We start from the raw sequence: 21288 nt of genomic DNA, 5'->3' as shown, positions 1-21288 counted from the left end.
GGCAGCACACGGAGCGGAGCTGTGCGAAGGCAGCACGGAGGCCTCTGGAGGTCACACCACAGAGCTGGGGACACGCTGGGGACACGCCTGGGGACACGCCTGGGGACACGCCTGGGGACAGGGACGGCGCCGCCGGGGCAGCGGCAGCGGGGATGGCCGCGCTGGGGCGAGCTCGGGAAGGGCTCTGCTCGCCCGCCCGGGCCGGGGCTGTGCCCTGGGGATGCCCGAGGTCCCCGCCGGCCCCGGTCCTGCGGCGGGGCCGGGCGGGGCCGGGCAGGGCCGGGCGGGGCTCGGCCCCGGCTGCGCCCGCGGGAACCGGAGCGCGGCTTTTACCGGTGGGGCGAGGGTGGGGATCGGCTGGGCAGTGCCAGGACAGGCTGGGCAGTGCCAGGTTCAGCTGGGCAATGCCAGGAGCTGGGCAGTGCCAGGACAGATTAGGCAGTGCCAGGAGTGGCTGGGCAGTGCCAGGACAGGCTGGGCAGTGCCAGGTTCAGCTGGGCAATGCCAGGAGCTGGGCAGTGCCAGGTTCAGCTGGGCAGTGCCAGGAGTGGTTGGGCAGTACCAGGAGTGGTTGGGCAGTACCAGGACAGGCTCGGCAGCGCCAGGACAGATTAGGCAATTCCAGGAGTGCCTGGGCAGTGCCAGGCCCAGCTGGGCAGTGCCAGGCCCAGCCAGGAGCCCTGGGGCAGTGGTTTGGGGTGCTCAGGGCCGGGCACAGAAGGCACAGACTGGTTCCTGTGTGCCCCTTTCCGGGCTGGAATGGCGCGAGGGACGCGGAATTTTGCACAGCTTGGAGCCCTTGGCCGAATTGGCGGCGTTGGGATTGTGCAAGAACCCCCTCTGTGAGCCCTGGAATGGGGCAGTGGGTCAAGAATTGCAGCAAAATTCTCATTGCACTGGCACGGGGGGCGCGGGCTGGAGCCCCCACCCCACAAACCGGGCCCTGCTGGTTCCCTCCCCAGCCAGGGGGACACGAGGGTCACCAGCAGCGCCACCTCATCATCCGTGGAGCCACTCGCCGGTGGCAGGAGGATGTTTTAAGAGCTGGGGTAGAGATTAAGGTGGAAGTGGCTGTTTTGGGTGTCCTCTCCAGCTTCCCTTGGCGGATCCCGCGGGATCCGGGCCCGGGAGGAGATAAGGCAGCCGGGGGTCCCGGGGGGGACAGCCCCAGCGAGTGCGAGGCCGTGGGGTGAACACAAACCCCGCCCTTGGTCAGGCCGTGGCGGGGACGTTCCTGTGAATCCTCGGATCCGGGAAAAGGGACGGAGTCCTTGTCCGTGAGAGCTGGGAATGGCGGGCAGGGAGGGCTGGGAGTGCTGTGGGTGCAGTGCAGGGTGGGCTGTGCTCGGACTGAGCGGGGATTCCGGGGTTGGGGCTGGGGCTGTGTGCGGGTGGGACCTTCCTGAGGCCCGCAGGGGCTGGCAGGGGGCATGTGGCAGTGGCAGGAGGTGGCTCTGTGCTCCCACGGCGCTGGGAGTGGCGCCGACGGAGGGTGAGGAGGAGGAGTGGGAGCTTCCTCCAGGGCGCTGGGGCAGATTCCTGTCACAGGCAGTCGGCAGGACTGTGCTGTGCCACCCCTGGGGCTGTGCCATCCCCGGGGCTGTGCCACCCCCGGGGCTGGGCACACACTGGGACAGATTCCTGTCACCATCAGTGGCAGGACTGTGCTGTGCCATCTCTGGGGCTGTGCCAGGCCGGGCTCCCCCGAGCCTGGCACGGAGCATCCCCTGGGCACGGATGGCAGGGAATTCCCTGGAGCCCTGGTCCCCGGGGCAGAGGGGGCGGTGTCGGGGCAGGGGAGCTGCGGGCACGTCACCATTGGCACGAGTGGCTTGGTCACCTCTGGAACACGACGGGCGGCGCAGGGACGGGGGGACACGGCTCAGCTCGGCTGTACAGGGGGCCCGGGGCTCTCCCGGGCTGCGAGGAGGGGCCGGCGGTGGAGATGTCGAGCAGATCTGGGCTCAGATCTCAGCTTAGATCCTGGCTCAGATCTCAGTGCAGATCCCGGCTCAGATCTCGGCTCAGATCTCGGCTCAGATCTGGCTCAGATCTCAGCACAGATCTGGGTGCAAATCTCGGCTCAGATCTCAGCTCAGATTTCAGTGCAGATCTGGCTCAGATCCTGGCTCAGATCCTGGCTCAGATCCCGGCTCAGATCTGGCTCAGATCCTGGGTCAGATCTCAGCTCAGATCTGGCTCAGATCTCGGTGGCGATGATGTCCTCGTAGGGGACGTCGGCGCCGGGGATCTCCAGCTCGATGGGCTCCTTGCCATCCTCGCCCGCCGCCAGCTGCTGCAGCATCTTCTCCAGGCTCTGGTTCCTCTTGTACATGTGCAGGTAGCTCTGCTGCAGCTGCTTCTGGTAGTGGATCACCTTCTCCTTCTCCTCCTTCCACGTCTGCCGCTCGTGCTGGAAGCTGCAGCTCATCTGCTCGTTGTTGTCACGCTCGGCCTTCAGCTCTGCCCGCAGCCGCTCCAGCTGCCCCTGCAGGGCCTGGGCATCGTCCCCGCCCGGCCGGGGCCCCTGGCGGGCCTCGCTGAGCTGCTCCCGCAGCGCGGCCAGCTCGGAGCGCAGCTCCAGGATCTCCTGCTCCAGCAGGTTCACCTTCTCCCGCAGCAGCTCCGACTCATTCTTCTTGCGCTGCAGCTCGTTCTCGCACACCTCCAGCTCCATGGCCTTGGTGCGCAGCGACACCTCCAGCTCCTGCGCCTTCACCTCCAGCCCCTCCATCTTCAGCCTCAGCTCCTTCAGCTGCGCCTTCAGGCTCAGGATCTCCGTGGTCTTGGTGGTGAGCTCGGTCTGCGACTCCTTCAGCTGCTGCTTCAGCAGGGAGATCTCCCCGGATTTCTGGCACACCTGGGGGGAGTGAACGCCCGGGTTAGGGCTGGACAGGGGGCACCCCGTGTGAGCTGGGCACAGCTGGGGCACGTGGAGACCCCGAATTTAACTGATTCACGAGTATCTATTGCTGATTTAATTAGAATTATTTATAGTTAACATTACTAATACCTCGTGTTGGAATTTCCAGCAGATTAACGGTGTTTGCTCAGCCATTCCAGGGAGTGAGCAAATTAAGCATTGAGCGGAAGGTTTTACTACTCCCTAACAAACAGCCAAGGCCAGCCCGAGCAGTTCCTATTTCCTTGTGGGAAGGCAGCTTTACTGCTCCTGTGGGGCAGCAAAAGCCCGAGCTGGGGGCCGGGAATGCGGAGTTATTTCAGTGCCTGAGGGGTTTTGTGCTGTGCTGTTCCCTGGGTGAGGGGAAGGGTTCAGAGGGGCAGGGAGAGCCTCAGCCCAGCTCCCCTGGGCACAGCCTGGGGCTCTGCGGGGATTCCACACCCATCTCCTACAGCCTGGGGGTCTCCTGGGATTCCACATCCATCTCCTACAGCCTGGGGGTCTCCTGGGATTCCACATCCACCTCCTACAGCCTGGGGGTCTCCTGGGATTCCACATCCACCTCCTACAGCCTGGGGGTCTCCTGGGATTCCACACCCATCTCCTACAGCCTGGGGGTCTCCTGGGATTCCACACCCATCTCCTACAGCCTGGGACGCCCCTGCTGGGTGCAGGGAGATGGGAAGGGCTGGGGGCTTTGGAACCCTCCCCCCTGTGCCCCTCACCTCCCACTGCGTCTCCTCCAGCGCCGGGGCGAAGCTGGTCTTCTCCTTCTCGTAGGACCTCAGCTTGGTCTCCAGCAGGTTCTGCTCCTTCATGAGCTTCTCCAGCTCCTCCCGCAGCTGCTGCTTCTCCTGCTGCAGCTGGAACACCTGCAGGTGCAGCACCTGCTGCGTCCGCTGCGTTTTCTGCGAGGTCTGCTTCAGCTTGCTGTTGCACTTCTGCTTCAGCCCCTCCAGCTCCTCCTTGCAGCGCCGCTGCTTCTCCTCGTAGGCCTGGCAGGAGCTGATCTCCTTCTCCTCGAAGCTTGACTGCAGCTCCTGCAGCTCCCCCTCCCTCTCCAGCAGCTTCTGCTCCAGCTCCTGCACGGTGCAGTCGTCGGTGGCGAGGGGCGAGCGCACACAGGCGCTCTTCTCGCCGGGGTGGTGGTGCTGGGGGGCCTTGCCGGGGTTCAGGATCTTGTTGCCGCCGTCGGAGAAGGACATGGCCTTGAGGCTCATCATGTTGCTGTCCTGGATGACGGCGCACTGCAGGATGTTGTGGGCAGAGCCCCCGAAGCGGCTCAGGGGGCCCATGGGGGTGACCAGGGGCTCCAGCTGGTAGCTGCTGCTGGTGCTGTGCGTGGGCAGGCTGGACATGGAGTTGCGGCCGGAGTCGGAGAGGCCCCCCGAGCACGGCAGCGGCCGCAGCTCCTGCTCCTTGCCCTTCTCCGGGGGGTGCAGCTGCGGGCCCAGGGGCCCCCCGGCCTCGGGGGACGGGTGCAGGATGGCCCCGGAGCGCGGCAGCACCGGCTTGAAGGCCGTGGGGCGAGGCAGCGGCTTCTCCCCGGCCTGCCAGGGGAGAGCAGAGCCCGTCAGCGCCCACCCGAGCCGATCCTCGGTGCCCTCACACCCCCTCCGCCCCCCGGGACGGCACCCCCGCGGTGGGACAGCGCCCGTGGCCCCTGAGGGCTCAGGGGATGCTCGGGGGATGCTCAGGGGATGCTCAGAGGATGTTTGGGGGATGCTCGGGGGATGCTCGGGGGATGCTCAGGGGATGCTCGGGGGATGCTCAGGGGATGCTCGGGGGATGCTTGGGGGATGCTCGGGGGATGCTCAGGGGATGCTTAGGGGGATGCTCGGGGGATGCTCAGGGGGATGCTCAGGGGGATGCTGCTGGCTAAAACTGCTTTGGGAATGAAAGGATCCAACCTCCCAAGAGCAGAGGGTGGCAGAGGCCCCCGGCTGCCCCTGTTTCCCCTGATCTGCCTCACAGCCCCGTGGCGGGACCTGCAGGGAACTTTGGGGACAGACAGGACATCCCCCCACTGCCAGAGCCGCTTTTCCCCCTCACTCACCACTTCCAGCTGGCCGGGGAAGGGCATCAGCTTCTGCGGCGTGGGCGTGCCGAAGTCCAGCCCGCTGGTCCCGGCGGGCGCGCCCAGCTCGCCGCCCCCCAGGGCGGTGTAGTCCGGCCGCTGCTGCGAGCCGTGCGCCTTCTGGCTGACCTTGATGTAAAAGAAATCTTCATTTTTGCTGCTCTTGGAGCCGGCCTTGTGGCCCGGGTCCTGCGAGAAGCCGAAGCGCAGCAGCCCGTCCGAGTAGCGGTTGAGCTTCTTGAGGTGCGAGGATTTGCGGAGCCGGTACTGCGAGGCGCGGCAGTGCTTGCTGTGGAAGCTGTGGCCCGAGATGAGGCTGCTGACGCTGCCCATGCTGCTCCCGGATCATAGCAGAGCCCTCGGGGCGGCCGGGGGCGCCGAGCCTGCGGACACGGGGACACGGGGTCAGCACGGAGGAGCCACCCGCGGGTGGTGGCAGAGCTCGGGTTTGGGGGTTTGGGGGCTGAGATTTTCAGGCTCTCTGTTCTAACAGGCCCTGACCCTCAAGCAATCCCTCCATTTCAGAAGCCTCTTCCACCTGAGGCCGTGGGAGAGGCTTCCAGAACCGAGCGGTGGCACCGGGCTGCTGTGGGGCTGATGTTTCTGGGGCTCAGAGGTCTCAGCCTGCTGGCAGCTGCTGACTTTTTTCCCCGAGGGAAAATCTCTCAAGAAAGCTTCTTCCTCCCAGCGCTTCTCTTAACCCGCCTGCAAAGGGGCTCCGCGAGGCTTAATTAGCGTTAATGGCTCTGGGCACTCGAGGGGATGAGAGGCGCTGTGAGTGCCGCGGTCGGGGCGCTCTGCTCACCCGCTTCGTTGGGAGGGGGAAAACAGAAATAAAATAAAATAAAATAAAATAAAATAAAATAAAATAAAATAAAATAAAATAAAATAAAATAAAATAAAATAAAATAAAATAAAATAAAATAAAATAAAATAAAATAAAATAAAATAAAATAAAATAAAATAAAATAAACCCCGGCCCCTGGTGGCCTCCGCCACTTGGCTCTGATGGGGATGCGGATCCACCTCGGTAATTAGGGCCGAGCTGGGAGAAGGGGGAGGGCACGTCGGTAGAACGAGCCGGATCCTGCTCTGTGCTGTGCCTGGAGCAGCTCAGAGCTCCCGCGGGGCGCTCCAGCCCTCTCCAGAGCTCCCCAGACCGAGTTCCCGCGGTCCAAGCAGGAATCTGGGGGTTAAAATGGGGGTGGGAGAGGCCTGGAGGGGTGCAGGGGTGCAGGAACGCTGTGCCGGGGCCTCCTCCCTGCCCCATCCTCAGTCCCAGAGTCAGTTCTCATTTTCCCATTTCTCTTCACCCACTCCTCTCTTTTCCCACTCCTCTCTTTTCCCACTCCTCTCTTTTCCCTCTCCTCTTTCCCCTCTCGGCTCCCGCTGCTCCCGGGACGGTCACAGCTCCCGGGGGATCACCGGGGCAGCCCCTGGGGGGAGCGTGGGGGGTCCTGGGGGCAGCTCCCCGCCAGCAACAGGGGCAGAGCCCACGGGATCGGGGGAGAACACGTGGATTCACCCACTCGGGCTTGTGAGCGGCATCTCCTGCTGGCAGCCGTGCCCGCCCCGCACGTGGGAGCCGCTCGCCCGCCCGGCGCCTCCTTCCCCCGCGGGCGGCACCGATTCCACCTCACCCCCTCAGCTCTTCCCCTTCCCCACCGCAGCTCCCCCGCGCCTCCCCGGGCCGGTCAGGAGCCCTCAGTTCCTCCCGGGCCTCGGGGTGCTGCTCTGCTCCCTCCTGCCGGTCCTGTTCTCCCCCCTCCTCCCCTCTGGAATGCCAGCGCTTCCTCCTCCTTCCCCCCCGAGCTCTCGCCCACTCCTTCTCCCTCCTGGATTATTTATTATTCATCCTCGCCGTGCAGATGCTCCCACACATTTAGGTGTTTGTTGGGAGGCGCACGGAGAAGGCAGAGCAGCTGCCGAGAGCCCGGCTCGGGGCTCAGCCTCCTTCCCCTTCCCCCGAGCGCTGCCAGGGGCTGTGGCCCTGTCCCACTGAGTTTGGGGACAGCGGGAATGCGGCCCTGGGGGGAAACCGGGCATCTCCATGGTGAAAAGCGCTACCTCGGCTCAGTGCAGAGCTCTGAGTGCAGCATCCGCACTGAGCTGGGCTTGGGAGCTGCACCAAACCCGGCCTGAGCCCCCAGGACCCCAAACGCTGCTGAACCCCCCGGGCTGAGGAGACAAAGCCGCCCTGGGCTCTGTGAGTGCCTGCCCGGCTCTGCTCCAGCTCCTGCTGCTCTCCCCGCATCCTCCTGGGCCAGGCTCTCCAAACTCTGCTCCTTTTGCTCCTCAGACCCTGCCGGTTTTCCTCTCCAAACCCTGCCTGTTTCCCCCTCCAAAACCTGCTCTTTTTGCCCTCCAAACCCTGTTCCTTTTACTCCCCAAACCCTGCTCTTTTTGCTCCTCAAACCCTGCTCTTTAAGTCTCCAAACCCTGCCGGTTTTCCTCTCCAAACCCTGCTCTTTTTGCTCCCCGAACAAAGAGCAGCCCCCAGGGCCCGCAGAGCCCCGGGCGCAGCGCACCGAGCCCCCAGCCCGTGCCCGAGCCCCTCCCGGCGCTGCCGGGGCTGGATTCAGCCCCAACCCGGGCAGGCGCCGGCTCTCGGTGCTCCTTTGTGCCTCGGGGCCCCACAACGAGCCCTTCATTCACTGCCGCTCATTGTCCCGGCTCATTCAGGGCCGCTTTGACCGCGGGCCGGCGTGAATGGAGCACAAAGCGCTCCCCGTGCGTCCCGCCCCGCTCTGCCATCAGCCGGGGAGGGGGACACTCGTCGAGAAGAATAACCCGCCTCGATTACACGTTCCAGGCACTCGAAGGGCGCGGGAGTCCATCACACTCCGCGCCGTGCCAGCGAGCACCGGGACAATCCGCGCCCGCCGCCCGCCGGGGGAGCCCGCGGTGGCGGGGCCGGGTGGGCTCCGTGCCAGGGTGGCACTGCCACTGTCCCCTGCCAGCTGGGCATCCCTGCAGGCCTGCGGGGAAGGTGAGACCGCTCAATAGAAAAAAAAAAGAAGGCCCAAAAAAAAAATTTAAAAGGCAATTTGCATCGCAGCGGCGGCACCGGGTCCTGCGGGAGGGTGGTTCGGGTCAGGGTCACTTGTGTCACCCTTGCTCCTGCTGGGAAGGGCAGAAACGATCGCTGAATTCAGCAGCGGCTTCGGGAAGGAGCCGCGGGCACCCGAGGAGCGATCGGGACGCGGGTCCCGCCCGGGCTGTGCCAGCGAGCGCCGCGCCGGGCGGGCGGGGAAAGCAACCCCGGGGGAACCGGGGCAAGGCCGGGGAGAGCACCCCTGGGCCGGCGAGAGCATCCCCGGGGGGACCGGGGCCGGGCCGGGGAGAGCAACCCCGGGGGGACCGGGACAGGGCCGGGGCTCCGAGCTGCGCTGGGGCACGGCGGGAGGGGTTTCTGCGGCTCCCGGTGATTCACAGCCCGGCTCCGGGGCTGGGGAAGGGCCGCGCTGCCCCGGGGCCGAGCGGGGGGAGGCTCCCGGCCCTGCCCGGGGACGATTGCTCAACCCGGTGTCAGCAGCGTCCCGTGACTCCCCAGCAGAGCCTCCCGTTCGCTCCCTGCGGCCTCAGCCCAGCAAATCCCGGCCTGGGGAAGGGATCTGCTCCTCTCCCCTCTGCCTCGCAGCCCCCCGGGGACGTGCGAGTGACACAAGCGCTGGGAGGCTCCAGCAGCTGCGGGATCCCCCGGGATCCTGCAGGGATCCTGCAGGGATCCTGCAGGGATCGCAGCCCTGGGGAGAGCCAGGCGTGAGGAGAGGGCTGGGAATGGCACTGGGGAAGGTTCTGTCCCCGGAGGGTGCTGGGCTCTGCCCAGGGGGGCCCCGAGGCTGCCGGAGCCCCAGGGATGAGATTATCGGGGGTCCGTGCAGGGCCAGGGGAGGGGCTCTGATCCCCGCGGGTCCCTCCCAGCCCAGGACACTCTGTGATTCTGTGATTAACCCTCTGCAATGCCCCCAGATCGTGAGTGATGACCTGAACCTCCCTTGCTCCGTCTCCTCCTGCCTGCCAGCCCGGCCGGCCTCGGAACGGAGTCCCCAAAATCTGTTCGGGAATCTGCTGCTCCCAGGCCAGCGCTGGAGCTGACCCTGCGTGTGCCCCGAGCCAGGAGGGGTTTCTGGGGCCCAACCCCGAGCCAGGAGGGGTTTCTGCGGCCCAAACCCCCCGACTTCTCCCCACGCAGCTGCGGAGAGCTCCAGAGCCCAGAAAATCGCTGCATTTTGGGGAGCTGGGCTGGGAACAGCCCCGGCTCCTCCTGACCCCGGGCAGGGGCTGCTCCCCTCTGGCTCCATGGGCTGGACGCTCCCTCCTGGGTTCAGGGCAGCCGGGAATGCCCCAGGGGCTCGGGGATTCCTGTTCCTCCCACCTCCAGCCCCTTCCCCTCCTCCTGACACCAACATTTGTGTGAATGAACCCCCAGCCCTGCCTGTGCCCTGCCCACAGAGCAGAACCCGAGTTCCTCCTCGCTCTTTTTTGGGTTAAATCCACCCCAGGCCCCCCCAGCTCGCAGCCCCGGCCCCACCACGAGCCGGACCCCCCTGTGCCCCCCGAGCTGCCCGGCCCCGGTCCCGGTGCTGCCGCCGGGCTTCGGGAGCGCGGTGATTCACGGAGCACCCACACGAGCCGCGTCAGCCACGCTGGGTACAAAGGGAACGCGTGTGAGACACCGTTAAATATTCCTGGGGCGGAGAGCAAGATCCTTTCAGCTCCCGTAATTCCTCCCAGCATCTGGCTTTTCGCGCTAATGAGCGACTGAGACGGCAATTAGAGCCCGGCTAATTGGCAGCGCAGAAATGCCGCTGGCTGCTCGGGGACACCTGAAGGGTGGCGGTGACACTGCGTCCAGCCCGGGGAGAATTCACCGAACCTGGGGGATAAATTCACCCAGCCCGGGGAGTGAATTCACCCAGCCCGGGCAGTGAATTCACCCAGCCCGGGGAATGAATTCACCCAGCCCGGGCACTGAATTCACCCAGCCCGGGGAGAATTCACCCAGCCCGGGCAGTGAATTCACGCCCCTCCCGTGCCAGGCACCCTCGGCCCGCGGGGAACAGCCACGGCACCAAATCTGGGGGACAGTTTGAGAGGCTGTGGGTGCCAGCGGGTCCCCGAGGGGACCAGAGCTGCAGGTGAGGGGCGGCCCCTCCTGCCCGCCCCCCCCCGCTCGGGCTGCGATATTTTGGGAGCCGTCTGGGGCTGGCAGGTGGTGCCGGGGTGGTGACAGCTGAGCTCGGCTTTCACTCGGGAGCCGCCAGGGCCCTGCTCACGCTGCTGTTCCCGACCCTGCCCGCGCAATCTGCCGGGCTGGGAGCTCCGGGCGGCTCGGGGATGGATCCTGGGACTCCTGCCCGGCTCCGGGCGGCTTGGGGATGGATCCCGGGGCTCCTGCCCGGATCCGGGGGGCTCGGGGATGGATCCTGGAGCTCCTGCCTGGCTCCGGGGGGCTCGGGGATGGATCCGGGAGCTCCTGCCCGGCTCCGGGGGGCTCGGGGATGGAGCCCGGAGCTCCTGCCTGTGCCGTGCCGAGCCTGGCAAGGCCGGGCATCCCACACTCCTCCCGCACTCTGTCCCCGCGGTCTGCCCTGTGGAAAGGCTTTGTCTGCCCGGCTAAAAATAGCAGGGACTTCGTGTAACTCGAAGGGAGCCTGAAATGCTTCTCCTGCCAGCTTTGAGCTTCCACGTGGCTCCATCCCCTGAATTATGGATAAAACCGGGCTGAGGGGCAGCAAACCCATCTCCCTCCATCCACCAAACCCCCAAAAGCTGCAGGAAACGCCTGGGCCGAGGCTCTTTGTGCTGCACAACCCCCCAGGCACGCGGAGGGGAGCAGCATCCTCCCCGTGCACAGGCAAAATTTAGCAGCGGTGCTCAGGCTGCCATGGAGACGGGGCCGTGTTTGCAATCCCCGCGCCTTTTATTGTCTCTCCCCCTCTCCCCGAGCGGCTGAGAAGCAGCCAGGAGCAGCAGGGCTGGCACTGCCCCCCTGGCACTGCCTCCCTGGCACTGTCCCCCTGGCGCTGTCCCCCTGCTCCTGGTGCCCTCCTGGCACTGCCCCCCTGGCGCTGTCCCCCTGGCACTGTCCCCTGCTCCTGGTGCCCCCCTGGTGCTGTCCCCCCTGCTCCTGGTGCCCGCCTGGGTCCCCTCTCTGTCCCCTCACCCCTCTCAGGGCTGCTTTGGGCACCCCCTGCCCGTCTCTGGGCACCATGAAGGAAATTTGGGCTGCTCTCGCTGGGCCTTGCTGGGTTCAGACGGGCACCGAGAGGGGCACGGAGCCACCCCTGCTGTTCCCTCCTGCCTGGACGGGAACAGGGGGGACAGGGGCGGAAATTGGGCTGGTTTGGGGCTTTTTCCTAAAGCCAAGGGCTGGGCACTGCCCGAGAAACAGGAGGGGAGTAGCTGGCCCTGGCAGCAGCTGAAAGCCCCAAATCTCCATCCCCAGCCTGAGGAAAACCAGAGCCTCTCCCAGGCAGGGCCTAAAGGTCCTCCTCAAACTGAACCCCAGATCTGGGCTGGGCTCTGCTGTGGTTCCTCCTGGGCTGCCCCTCCCTGTCTGTGGCACCAGTTACACCCCAGATTGTCTAAATTTGGGGATTTTTGTGCCCCTGCCTGGTGCTCAGAGCTGGGAAAAGGCGAAAAGTGCTCGCTGATGAGGAGCCAAGCTCAGCCCTCCTGTGAGGAGCATCTGCTGCCTCTGTCTCCTCACCCCCGGCTCCTCTCCTGCTTCCCAGAGTGTCACATCCCATCCCAACGCTCCAAAGCAGCAGCAGAACGGGGAAAAAAAGGAAAAAAAGAAAAAAAAGAAAAAAAAGAAAAAAAAGGCAGATTCAGTTCTGGCTTCCTGTTTTGCTCTTCCTCTCTCTCGCAGGCTTGGCCCGTGGTGAAATCCACCCCTTTAATGCCTGGCTGCCAAAGAGAGCAGCTCTCCCAACGGGGAAATGTGCATCGAAGTTGCAGGGAATATTTAATTAACCTTTCAAGGAGCTCTTCCCTCAGTGGCTGGCGGAGATGTCACTGGATTGTTCCGAGGGCTGAGGGCAGGACTGGGGAGGAGCAGGAGGAGGAAAAGGGGCAGGTAAAGATCCAAACCTGGATCCCGAGCTGGGACCTTGGGGCTTGGCTTGGGCAAGGAGCCAAATCCCCCAATCCCCTAAATCCACAGCCCTGCATCCAGGAAAGCTGGGAGAACCCCCAGGGAACGCTCGGGGTGGCAGCAGGGACACTTGGGAGGCCTCTCCTCCTCCAGGAAGCTCTGGCTGCATCCCCCCATCTCCCAGGCCTTGGGGGTTCTCCCTTCTCCCCAGGTCAGAGCTTGGGGGGCGAGGCTCTCCCATAAATTAAAAATGTCCTTCTGGCAGGGGCTGCCTTCTGCTGCTGCCACGAGGGGATCAACGGGAATATCAATTCCGTAATTATTTCAGCAGGAAAAGTTCTGCCTGTGAGGAAGAGGAGGCAGAGGAGGAAGGTCTGGCTGGGAGTGCTGCAGGGGGAGGCAGAGCCGCAGGTTCTCTGCTGCAGGAATCCCAGAGCAGCCCCTTCCCCGGGATGCGGCTCCCCAAATCCCGGGAAGAAAAAGAAAATCCGGGAACGCCCGGAGCCTCCCTGCTGGCACGGGCTTCTCCCGGGGCAGGGAGCGAGCACAGCCCCGGCAGCGGCGCAGGGAATGCGCCACGTGCCCGATCTTTGTGCATTCCCTGCTATTTTTAACTAATCCCGAATGGAAACGCCGCTCGCAGCCGCGGCCTCGCTCCTTCCCCGCTGCTCCGCCTGACCCGGTGCTCTCGGATAAATCTCCCCGAGGGCAGCTGGCGAACGCGGGACACCGAATAAATCAGGGCAGGGGGTGGATTGGAGACCTCCCAAGAGCCGGGAATATTTATAAACACGCCGGGCAGGGCTCAGGGGGGACAGGGAAAATAAAAAACCCCTCCAGGTTTCCTGTGGGGGCTGAGCTCTCCCTGAGCGTGCGGGGTGAGGGTCCCACGGCTCTGCCAGGGGCCGTGCGGGGCCGCGGCCGCGGCTCTGCCAGGCCGGGCTGCTCCCGGAGCAGCGTTAGGAGCAGTTTTAGGAGCAGTTTTAGCAGCAGTTTCGCAGCCGCTTTAGCAGCACTTCCCGGAATAGCTGCGGTGCTACTACGGTTTCACACTTGGCCACGCAGCGCTGCCGGTGGCCCCGGGTGACTCGGTGGCCCGGGAAGGGGCCCTGCAGCTCGGCTCTGCCTCTCGGGGGTTTTTGGGATGGTCCCAAGGATCAGATTCGTGCCCCAGCCTCGGCCGGGCCCTGCTCTGGCCCTGCTCTGAGCTGCCATCTCTGCGTGCCGCGGATGCCTCACCTGCGCCTCACCTGCGCCTCACCTGCGCCTCACCTGAGCGTGACTGGGCCTGCCCACTGCACACTGAGCCCTCCCGAGAGGGGAACAGAGGGATCTGGGGCCGGGCAGGGAGCAGGAGGTGCAGGAGCAGCGGCAGCTCCCTGGACAGACCCTTGTCCCCTCCACTGCCACCTTGTCCCCGTTGTGCCCCGCACACCTGACACGGGAGGCGGGCCCGGGCAGCCCCCGGGCCGGGGCGGCTCTGGGGGCTCTGCAGGGGCTCGGGGCTGTTCTGGAGCTCTCGTTCCGCTGCCTGAGCCTCGCCTGCCTTCGCCTCCCCCCGCTGGGCAGCGCTGCTGGCGGGGAGCGGTGACTCACGGGTGGGTGGCACCGAGCGGCCCCGGCCCGGGCCCGCGGCCCCGCCGGTCCAGGGGGGGCTGGCCCGGGCCCGGGCACGGCGGGGGCTGCCAGGGCCGGGGGTTCCGCAGCGGGAGCAGCCCCGGGGCCGCGATTGTGTCGCCGAGCGCCCTCCTGCAGCTGCCGGTAATGACCCCCAACGTTAATTGCCCCCAACGTTAATTGCCCCCAGCGCCGGTGGCGGGGGTTTGGCACTCGCAGGTCTTTGTGGCGCTCATTAACGGCCCCGGTGATTAACCGGGCCCGGGCCGGGCGGCTCCGCAGCCCCGGGAAGAGCCTGGCTGGGACACAGGGGCGAGCTGGACACTGCAGGGGACAGAGGGTGACACTGGGAAAGCCTGGCTGGGGACACAGAGTACAGAGGGTGACACTGGGAAAGCCTGGCTGGGGACACAGAGTACAGAGGGTGACACTGGGAAAGCCTGGCTGGGGCACAGGGGACGGAGTGTGACACCTCTGGCTGGGGCACAGGGGTGAGCTGGACACTCCAAGGGACAGATGTGCCACTGGCCGGGGCTGGCGTGGGAGGCAGGGCTGGGCAGGGATCCCTGCAGCTTCCCGGGAAAGGTGAATCCGTGTCTGGAGCCGCGGTTGATAACGGGGGAGGGTTGGTGTTGGTTTTTTTTTTCCTGCTCGTTTTCCTCTCGCCGCAGCCTCCGGTGAGGAAAACGAGCTCTGGGGAGGGGTTTGGGCAGCCATGGGAACTCCCCTGGAAACGCTCGGGCCTGCTCCAAAAACGGGCCCAGCACCGGTCCCTGCTGGGGAGGAGAAGGGCACGGGGAGAGCAGCAGGGACAGAACCCCCCCTGGCCGGGGGTGCCCGGGGCTCGGCGCTGCCGGACGGGTCAGCCACGGGGGGTGGTGGCAGAAGGGGACAGCAGGAAACCGATCCCAAACGGCCCAGGAGAACGGGAGGGACAGCGGGGACGCGGCTGTGCCACCCCTGCAGCCGGGACCCGGGCCAGGGGCACATCCCTGGGGGGAGGGATCAGCACTGGGGGGTCCCGCACGACCCCGGGGGCTCTTCTGGGTGTGGGACCCTCCTGCCACAAGGGGAGGGGGCCCGAGCCGTGGGAAGGGACAGCAGGGACAGCCCAGGCCGTGTCCGGCCCCTCCAGAGATGTCACCGTGCAAAGAACGCTCGGGTGGCCGAGCCGGGGTGGGAATGTCGCATGCCAGGACGGGAATGTCGCGTGCCGGTGCGGGAATGTCGCATGCCAGGACCTGTCCCCGTGCTCGGTGCCCCCGCGGAGCCCCGGGCTGCGCAGAGCTGTCCCCGAGCTCTCGGTGTCACCGGGGGTGAGCGGTGGCCGCTCTCCAGCGCTGCTTTTCCAGGCGGGATCCACCCCCGGCTCTCCCCGCGGGAGCTGCGCGGCCTCCGGGCAGCGCTGCCCTCCCTCCCACGCCTTCCCCGGGCCGCAGAGCCGGGCTCGGAGCGAGGGCAGCCCCTCGGAGCCCCGCCAGCGGCGCTGCCGCAGCCAGGTGCGGGTGGCATTTCCCGCACGGGTCCCCGCGCCAGGCGCAGCCCCCGCGTTTGTTCATCCCCTCCCTCCCACCCACCCACCCGGGCCTGCCCGCGCAGCTCCAGCGGCGGAGAATTCCTGCGGGAGCAGCAGCCCCTTCCCGGGATGGCTCCGAGCTGATGACAACAAACCAAAGGCATCCGCTCCTTCCCTTCCTTCCCCTCTTCCCGGGGCTCTGTAACCCGAGGCAGCCGCACCGAGGTGCTGAACAGGCAGAATTTTCTCGCTGCCGTGTGAAAAGAAGTTTTCCAGACTTCAGAGGGAAGCGAAAAGCCAGAGCTGAGCCCCGGGGGAGCCTCGGGCGGGCAGAGAGCGGAGGGAGCCGGGAACGGGGCCGAGTCCGGCCTCACTCCCGGGCCGATCCCGGCCCTTTGTGACCGAGCCCGAGCCCCGTCCCCGATCCCCGAGCCCCGTCCCCGCGGCAGTGCGGGGCATCCCCGGGGCCGCCGTGCCCGGCGGGGGGGTCACCCCGAAGCCATCGCGCTGTGGGGAGCCCCGACCGCGCATCTCAGCCCCTCCGGGTCCCCTCGGTGTCCCCGGTGTCCCGTCAGCGTCCCCGCAGCTCCCCTGGCAGCGTCCCCCGGTGCCGCCAGCGCTTCCCCCGCGCGTCCCCTCCGTGTCCCTGCCCGGAGCCCCCCGGGTGTCCCCGCGGTGTCCCCCGTGCCCACCTCGGGTGGCCGCTGGCTCCTCGGCGCGGCGCGGGGCTCCGCGGGGCTCCCGGAGCCGGCCCGGCCGCAGCATCCCCGGCGCGGCGGCGGAGGAGGAGCCTCGGCCCCGCGCCCGCGCACCGGGCCCGCCCCGGCGCGGCCCCCGGCTTTGTGCGCCGGCCCCCGGCCCCTCCTCTGCGCCCCCGGCCCCTCCTCTGGGCCGGGGCTCGGGAGAGAGCGAGGTTTGCTGCTGGCTGTGCGGCAGATACTGCGGGAGAGGGGAGAGGGAAGAGGTGCATTTGTGGATGTGTGGATTTGTGGATGTGTGGATTTGTGCATTTGTGCGTTTGTGAATTTGTGTATTTGGACTCTCCCGGCGCTGGGGCTGGGGCCGGCGCCCTGGGAAGCTCCGCGGGATCGGAGCCCAGAGCCCGGGGGAAGCAGCCAGAGCGGGGCACCCGCCCGGCCGGGGAAGGTCCGGGCTGAAGTTCCTGTTCTGCTGGATCCGGAGCGAGCACTTGGAGCAGAAATCCCGGCCTGGGGTGTGCACAGCACAGCCGGAACCGGTGGCACCGACAGGGACACGGTCCCCGGGCCCCGGAGCACCGGCAGCGCCCTCGGTGGGGCTGGGGACTGCTGGGCCGGGGGGGCCCGGCCCCTCCCGGGCTCGTCGGAGTGCGAGGGACGCTCTAAGGGAGCCCTGAACGTCCCGGCCGGATCAGTTCAGGCCGGGCCCCGCTCGGGCTGTGCTTGCCCGCAGTGAGCTCTGCCCTGCCGCTGCTGCCCGAGGCATTTTGCGGTGTCCGCGCCGTGCCCGCGGCTCCCGGGCAGGCTGGGGCCAGGCTGGGGGCGCAGGGACCTCCCCACCTCCCTCCCGTCCCTGCTCAGAGCCCGGGGGGCTGCTCGCCTCTCCCCCCTCACCTGCCCGGGCTCTCCCTGCCCGCAGCTCTCCCGCCCGCGCTGACGCAGCGCTCAGGAATCCTCCGGGCAGCCGGCGGCGCATCTGGGCCTGTCCCGGCACGGAACGGCACGGCCGGAACGCGGGAGGGAGGATGGCCCGGGCCGGGACAGGATCCCAGTGCAGCTCAGGATCCCAACACAGGATCCCTGTCCCAGCACAGGATCCCAGTGCAGCACAGGATCCCCGTTCCAGCACAGGATCCCAGTGCAGCACAGGATCCCCATTCCAGCACAGGATCCCCCATTTTTTGGAACGAGAGGACTCCAGGCCTCAGGAACAGGGTCTAACCCAGTCTCGCACTGGGCTGCTGGGTGGGATTGGGATCATGGTACCCCACGGCATTGGGATCATGGATGGTGTCCCACAGCATTGGGATCACGGTGTCCCACGGCATTGGGATCATGGTGTCCCACGGGATTGGGATCATGGTGTCCCGCGGATGGAGCTGCAGCCCGGGCAGGCTGGCGGAGCTCAGCTCTGGGGTTTGCTCCTCTGCCCCGCTGGGAGCGGAGCCATCACCGCAGGAAGGGGCGGGAGGGGTGACCCCAAATCCCGCCCTCCGCCCCCCGTGTTTGACAGGAGCGGGACGGTCCTGGGGGGTGGAGCCGGGGTGAGGTCTGGGTGATTTCTGTGATTCCTGTGACTGATTTCTGTGACTGATTCCCGTGATTTCCCGTGATTTCTGTGATTTCTGACTGATTCCCGTGCTTTCCGTGACTCGTGGCGCTGTCTCTCGGCACACGGGATCCACCCCCTGCCTTTTTTGGGCGCCGTTTCCTGGCGGCTCCCTCGGTGCCTGCGCCGGGCTGAGCAGCGCTCCCGCAATCCCTGCGAGAGCAGCGGCGGCGATCTGAGATTGCCGGAGCTCCGGAGGGAACGGGAGGGAGAGGAGGGAGAGGGGAGGAAGGGATGGAGGAGAAGGAGAAGGAGAAGGAGAAGGAGAAGGAGAAGGAGAAGGAGAAGGAGAAGGAGAAGGAGAAGGAGAAGGAGAAGGAGAAGGAGAAGGAGAAGGAGAAGGAGAAGGAGGAGAAGGGAGGGAGGAGGAGGAGACAAAAGAGGAGGAGGAGGAGTAGAGGGAAGAGAATGAGGAGGAGGAGAAGGAGGAGAAGAAGAAAAAGGAGAGGGAGAGGGGGATTTGTTTCCCTGGAGAGAATTCGGGCAGGGAAATGTTCCCGGGCCCCGCTCAGCCCCGGCAGCTCCGGGTGGGCAGCGAGTCCCTCCCTCACCCCTTCCACCCCTCCCTCCTCCATCACCCCGGACGCAGCCCTAAGTGGATTTGCATGGATGCAGGGAATAAAATCCCTCATATTTTAGTACAAAGGAAAAGCAGAAATGACAAAGACAGAATTTCTCCCCTCTCCTCTTTTATTTCCCCTCTTTTTTTACCACGACCAGATTATTTACAAATCCGTTGAAATTGGATAGAACTCGGTTCGTGCTCGTTTGCTGCTCGGGGAGGGAATTACAAGATAATCAGATCAGTGATAAAAGCAAGAAGTAGGTGTGTGTTTAATGACTTTTTCCCCCACAGAGCCATGAAGGAAGATTGGAGGAGTGAGGCAAAGGCTGGGAAAGGAAACAAAACCTCCAAAGGCTCTGCGGGGCTGGAGGGCTCTGAAGGCAGGGAAATCAATATTACCTGGATTTTTCCAGGTGGATTTGAAACAGATCCAGGCCCTGGATGTGAGGTGGGAAGTGCTGGGGGACAGGGAAGGGACAATCCCCAGAGCTGGGGTCACACGGGGGTGTCACAGCTCTCCTGGTTTGGAGGGTGGGTTGTGCTTCCCAAAACCACAGGGGCGGGAATTTCCCTTCCAAGTGGAGAGAAAGGAGTTTTATCTGGGAGGTGAAGTGCTCCAAAACCCTGCTCCAAAACCCTGCTCCAAAACCCTGCTCCAAAATCCTGCTCCAAAATCCCGCTCCTGGTCTGGGGAGGGAGCTGAGGGCTGGAATCTCAGTGGAGGAAGGTGGGAAGGTGAGGGGGGATCCCAAAGACAGGGGGGAGCTGGAGCTGGATGCCACAGCTGGGGCGAGAATTGGGAATATCAGCAGGTCAAATATCCCAAACTCTCTCATCCCAGCCCTGGTTTCACAGCTGGGGTTATTTTTGGGTTATAATTTATAACCCAATTTATAATTGGGAATATCATTGAATGAGATATTATCCCAAACTCTGTCACCCCAACCCAGGTGCTCTGGAGCAGAAGTTTATTCTCCTTTTCAGAGAGAAAAGTTTTCTCTCGTTTTCCTCCTCAGTCTTTTCCTCCCCCAGCTCCTCCTCCTCCTCCCCCTGCTCTCATTACTCACCGCTTATGCAATTCTTATCTCCCGAGCAGCAAAAGCCGTTCCTGGGCAGGAGCGAGCCCGGCTGACTCTGCCTGCCTGGGATTCCCCCCCAGGACGGCTCGGGGCGCTCTCCTGCTGCTTTCCAGGGAAAAAAAACCGAGGGAAAAGGGCCTGGATATCCCCAGGGGGGTTCAAGGCTCTGCTCTTCGCTTCTGCTCCATCGGCCTCCAGATCCAAATCCTCCTCAATAATTCAGCAGAGCTGCTGCACTCCGAGAGTGAATAATTCAGAGCTGGAGGAGGGAGCGGGGTTCTGCCAGCCTCGGGAGCAGGGGCTGCTGCAGCCCCTCCCAGGGCAGAGCTTCCCTTCCCTTCCCTTCCCTTCCCTTCCCTTCCCTTCCCTTCCCTTCCCTTCCCTTCCCTTCCCTTCCCTTCCCTTCCCTTCCCTTCCCTTCCCTTCCCTTCCCTTCCCTTCCCTTCCCTTCCCTTCCCTTCCCTTCCCTTCCCTTCCCTTCCCTTCCCTTCCTTCCCTTCCCTTCCCTTCCCTTCCCTTCCCTTCCCTTCCCTTCCCTTCCCTTCCCTTCCCTTCCCTTCCCTTCCCTTCCCTTCCCTTCCCTTCCCTTCCCTTCCCTTCCCTTCCCTTCCCTTCCCTTCCCTTCCCTTCCCTTCCCTTCCCTTCCCAAACCTTCCCAAACCTTCCCAAACCTTCCCAAACCTTCCCAAACCTTCCCAAACCTTCCCTTCCCAAACCTTCCCTTCCCAAACCTTCCCTTCCCAAACCTTCCCTTCCCTCTGCCCCGGGATTCTCCTAGTGGGAAAGGTGGAGGGGCTGGGGACTTGGAAGGGAGAAAGTCCCACCTGGAAGGGAGGGAAATCCCACTAAGCTGGAGGAGAGCTCGGGAAAAATGAGGATTTCTCCAACAAAAGGGCTGGAATTGGGTTCAAAGGCCCCTCGGGGATGATTTGGGGAGCTCGGGGCGGGAGCACCCCGAGTTTCCTGCGGGATCTGGGGCAGGCAGAGCCTCTCTGGGGGCTCTGGGACCCTCCGGGGTTTCTTTATTTCCCTCTCCGGGCTGTGAAAAACCCATTTGGCTGCGCTGTTGCAAATTCGAAGCCCTTAAACCAACTTAAATCACTGCTAAAGAGGAGCAGTAATTCCGGGATTTATTGAGCCAGGGGCTGCATAAACACGGATTTGAGGCGGTCTCACTAAATCAGAGCCAGGCCGGCAGCAGATTTTCCTCTCTGCTTATTCTCCAGAGCCCTTTAAGCCGGTTTCAGGTTGATTTAAGCCCAGCCTGGGCCGGGGGAGGCAGGAGAGCTGAAATTCCCATCCCTGGGAAAGCAGGGACGCTCCAAACTTGCCCAGCCCAGTCCCAACCTGGACCTGCACCTTTATTCAATAAAACCAGACCCAAAATCTTCTAAGAAAATGCCATTTCCCCCCCAAAATCCCATCCCAGGACTAGTTTTTACCCTGGAAAAGTGGTTTTTTACTCTGGTAAGTGGGTTTTAGTCTGGAAAAGTGGGGATTTTTCTCCGAATAAGCAATTTTTACTCTGGATAAGCGGGGTTTCCCCTTTACATCTGGAAGGAGGAAGAGCTGAGGGTCGGCCCGCTCTGCCCTTCCTCATCCCGGCTTTTCCCGGCTGGAATGAGCTCGGACCCGAATCCCGGCTCCGCTGCAGGACCCGCCTCGCCCGCCAGAGGCTGCTGGTGCTGTTTGGAACCGTCCCTGATTCCAACCTCATCCTCTGCCGGATTTCAGCCTCATCCTCTCCTGGATTCCAACCTCATCCTCTGCCGGATTCCAGTCTCATCCTCTGCTGAATCCCAGCCTCATCCTTTCCTGAATCCCGGCCTCATCCTCCCCTCAATCCCAGCCTCATCCTTTCCTGAATCCCAGCCTCATCCTCTGCTGAATCCCAGCCTCATCCTTTCCTGAATCCCGGCCTCATCCTCCCCTCAATCCCAGCCTCATCCTTTCCTGAATCCCAGCCTCATCCTTTCCTGAATCCCAGCCTCATCCTCTGCTGAATCCCAGCCTCATTCTCTCCCAGATTCCAGCCTCATCCTCTCCCAAATTCCAGCTTCATCCTCTGCTGAATCCTGCCTGCAAGGGATCCACCCTGCCTGGGATCCATCCCAACAGGATCC

General features: G+C 64.5%; 1 protein-coding gene across 2 annotated transcripts; it reads right to left on the bottom strand.

The window, feature by feature from the left end:
- Nucleotides 1-458: 458 nt before the first annotated feature.
- LZTS1 (leucine zipper tumor suppressor 1) lies at nucleotides 459-16036 on the bottom strand. 2 transcript variants are annotated; one of them, XM_063420095.1, is made up of 4 exons: nucleotides 15907-16036; nucleotides 4959-5362; nucleotides 3628-4452; nucleotides 459-2860 (listed from the first exon to the last, which is right to left on the bottom strand). In XM_063420095.1, exons 2-4 carry the CDS (start codon nucleotides 5310-5312, stop codon nucleotides 2201-2203), a joined length of 1839 nt encoding a protein of 612 aa, XP_063276165.1. In that variant the 5' UTR covers nucleotides 5313-5362; nucleotides 15907-16036; the 3' UTR covers nucleotides 459-2200. The 2 variants fall into 2 exon arrangements, with proteins under 2 accessions (XP_063276165.1, XP_063276164.1); XM_063420094.1 differs by lacking the exon at nucleotides 15907-16036 and adding an exon at nucleotides 15280-15436.
- Nucleotides 16037-21288: the final 5252 nt, after the last annotated feature.

This window comes from Prinia subflava, chromosome 29 (genome assembly GCF_021018805.1).
Source record: "Prinia subflava isolate CZ2003 ecotype Zambia chromosome 29, Cam_Psub_1.2, whole genome shotgun sequence".
NCBI classification, from domain to species: Eukaryota; Metazoa; Chordata; class Aves; order Passeriformes; family Cisticolidae; genus Prinia; species Prinia subflava.
Note: the sequence above shows the minus strand (reverse complement) of the source record. Positions and strands in the feature narration are given on the sequence as shown.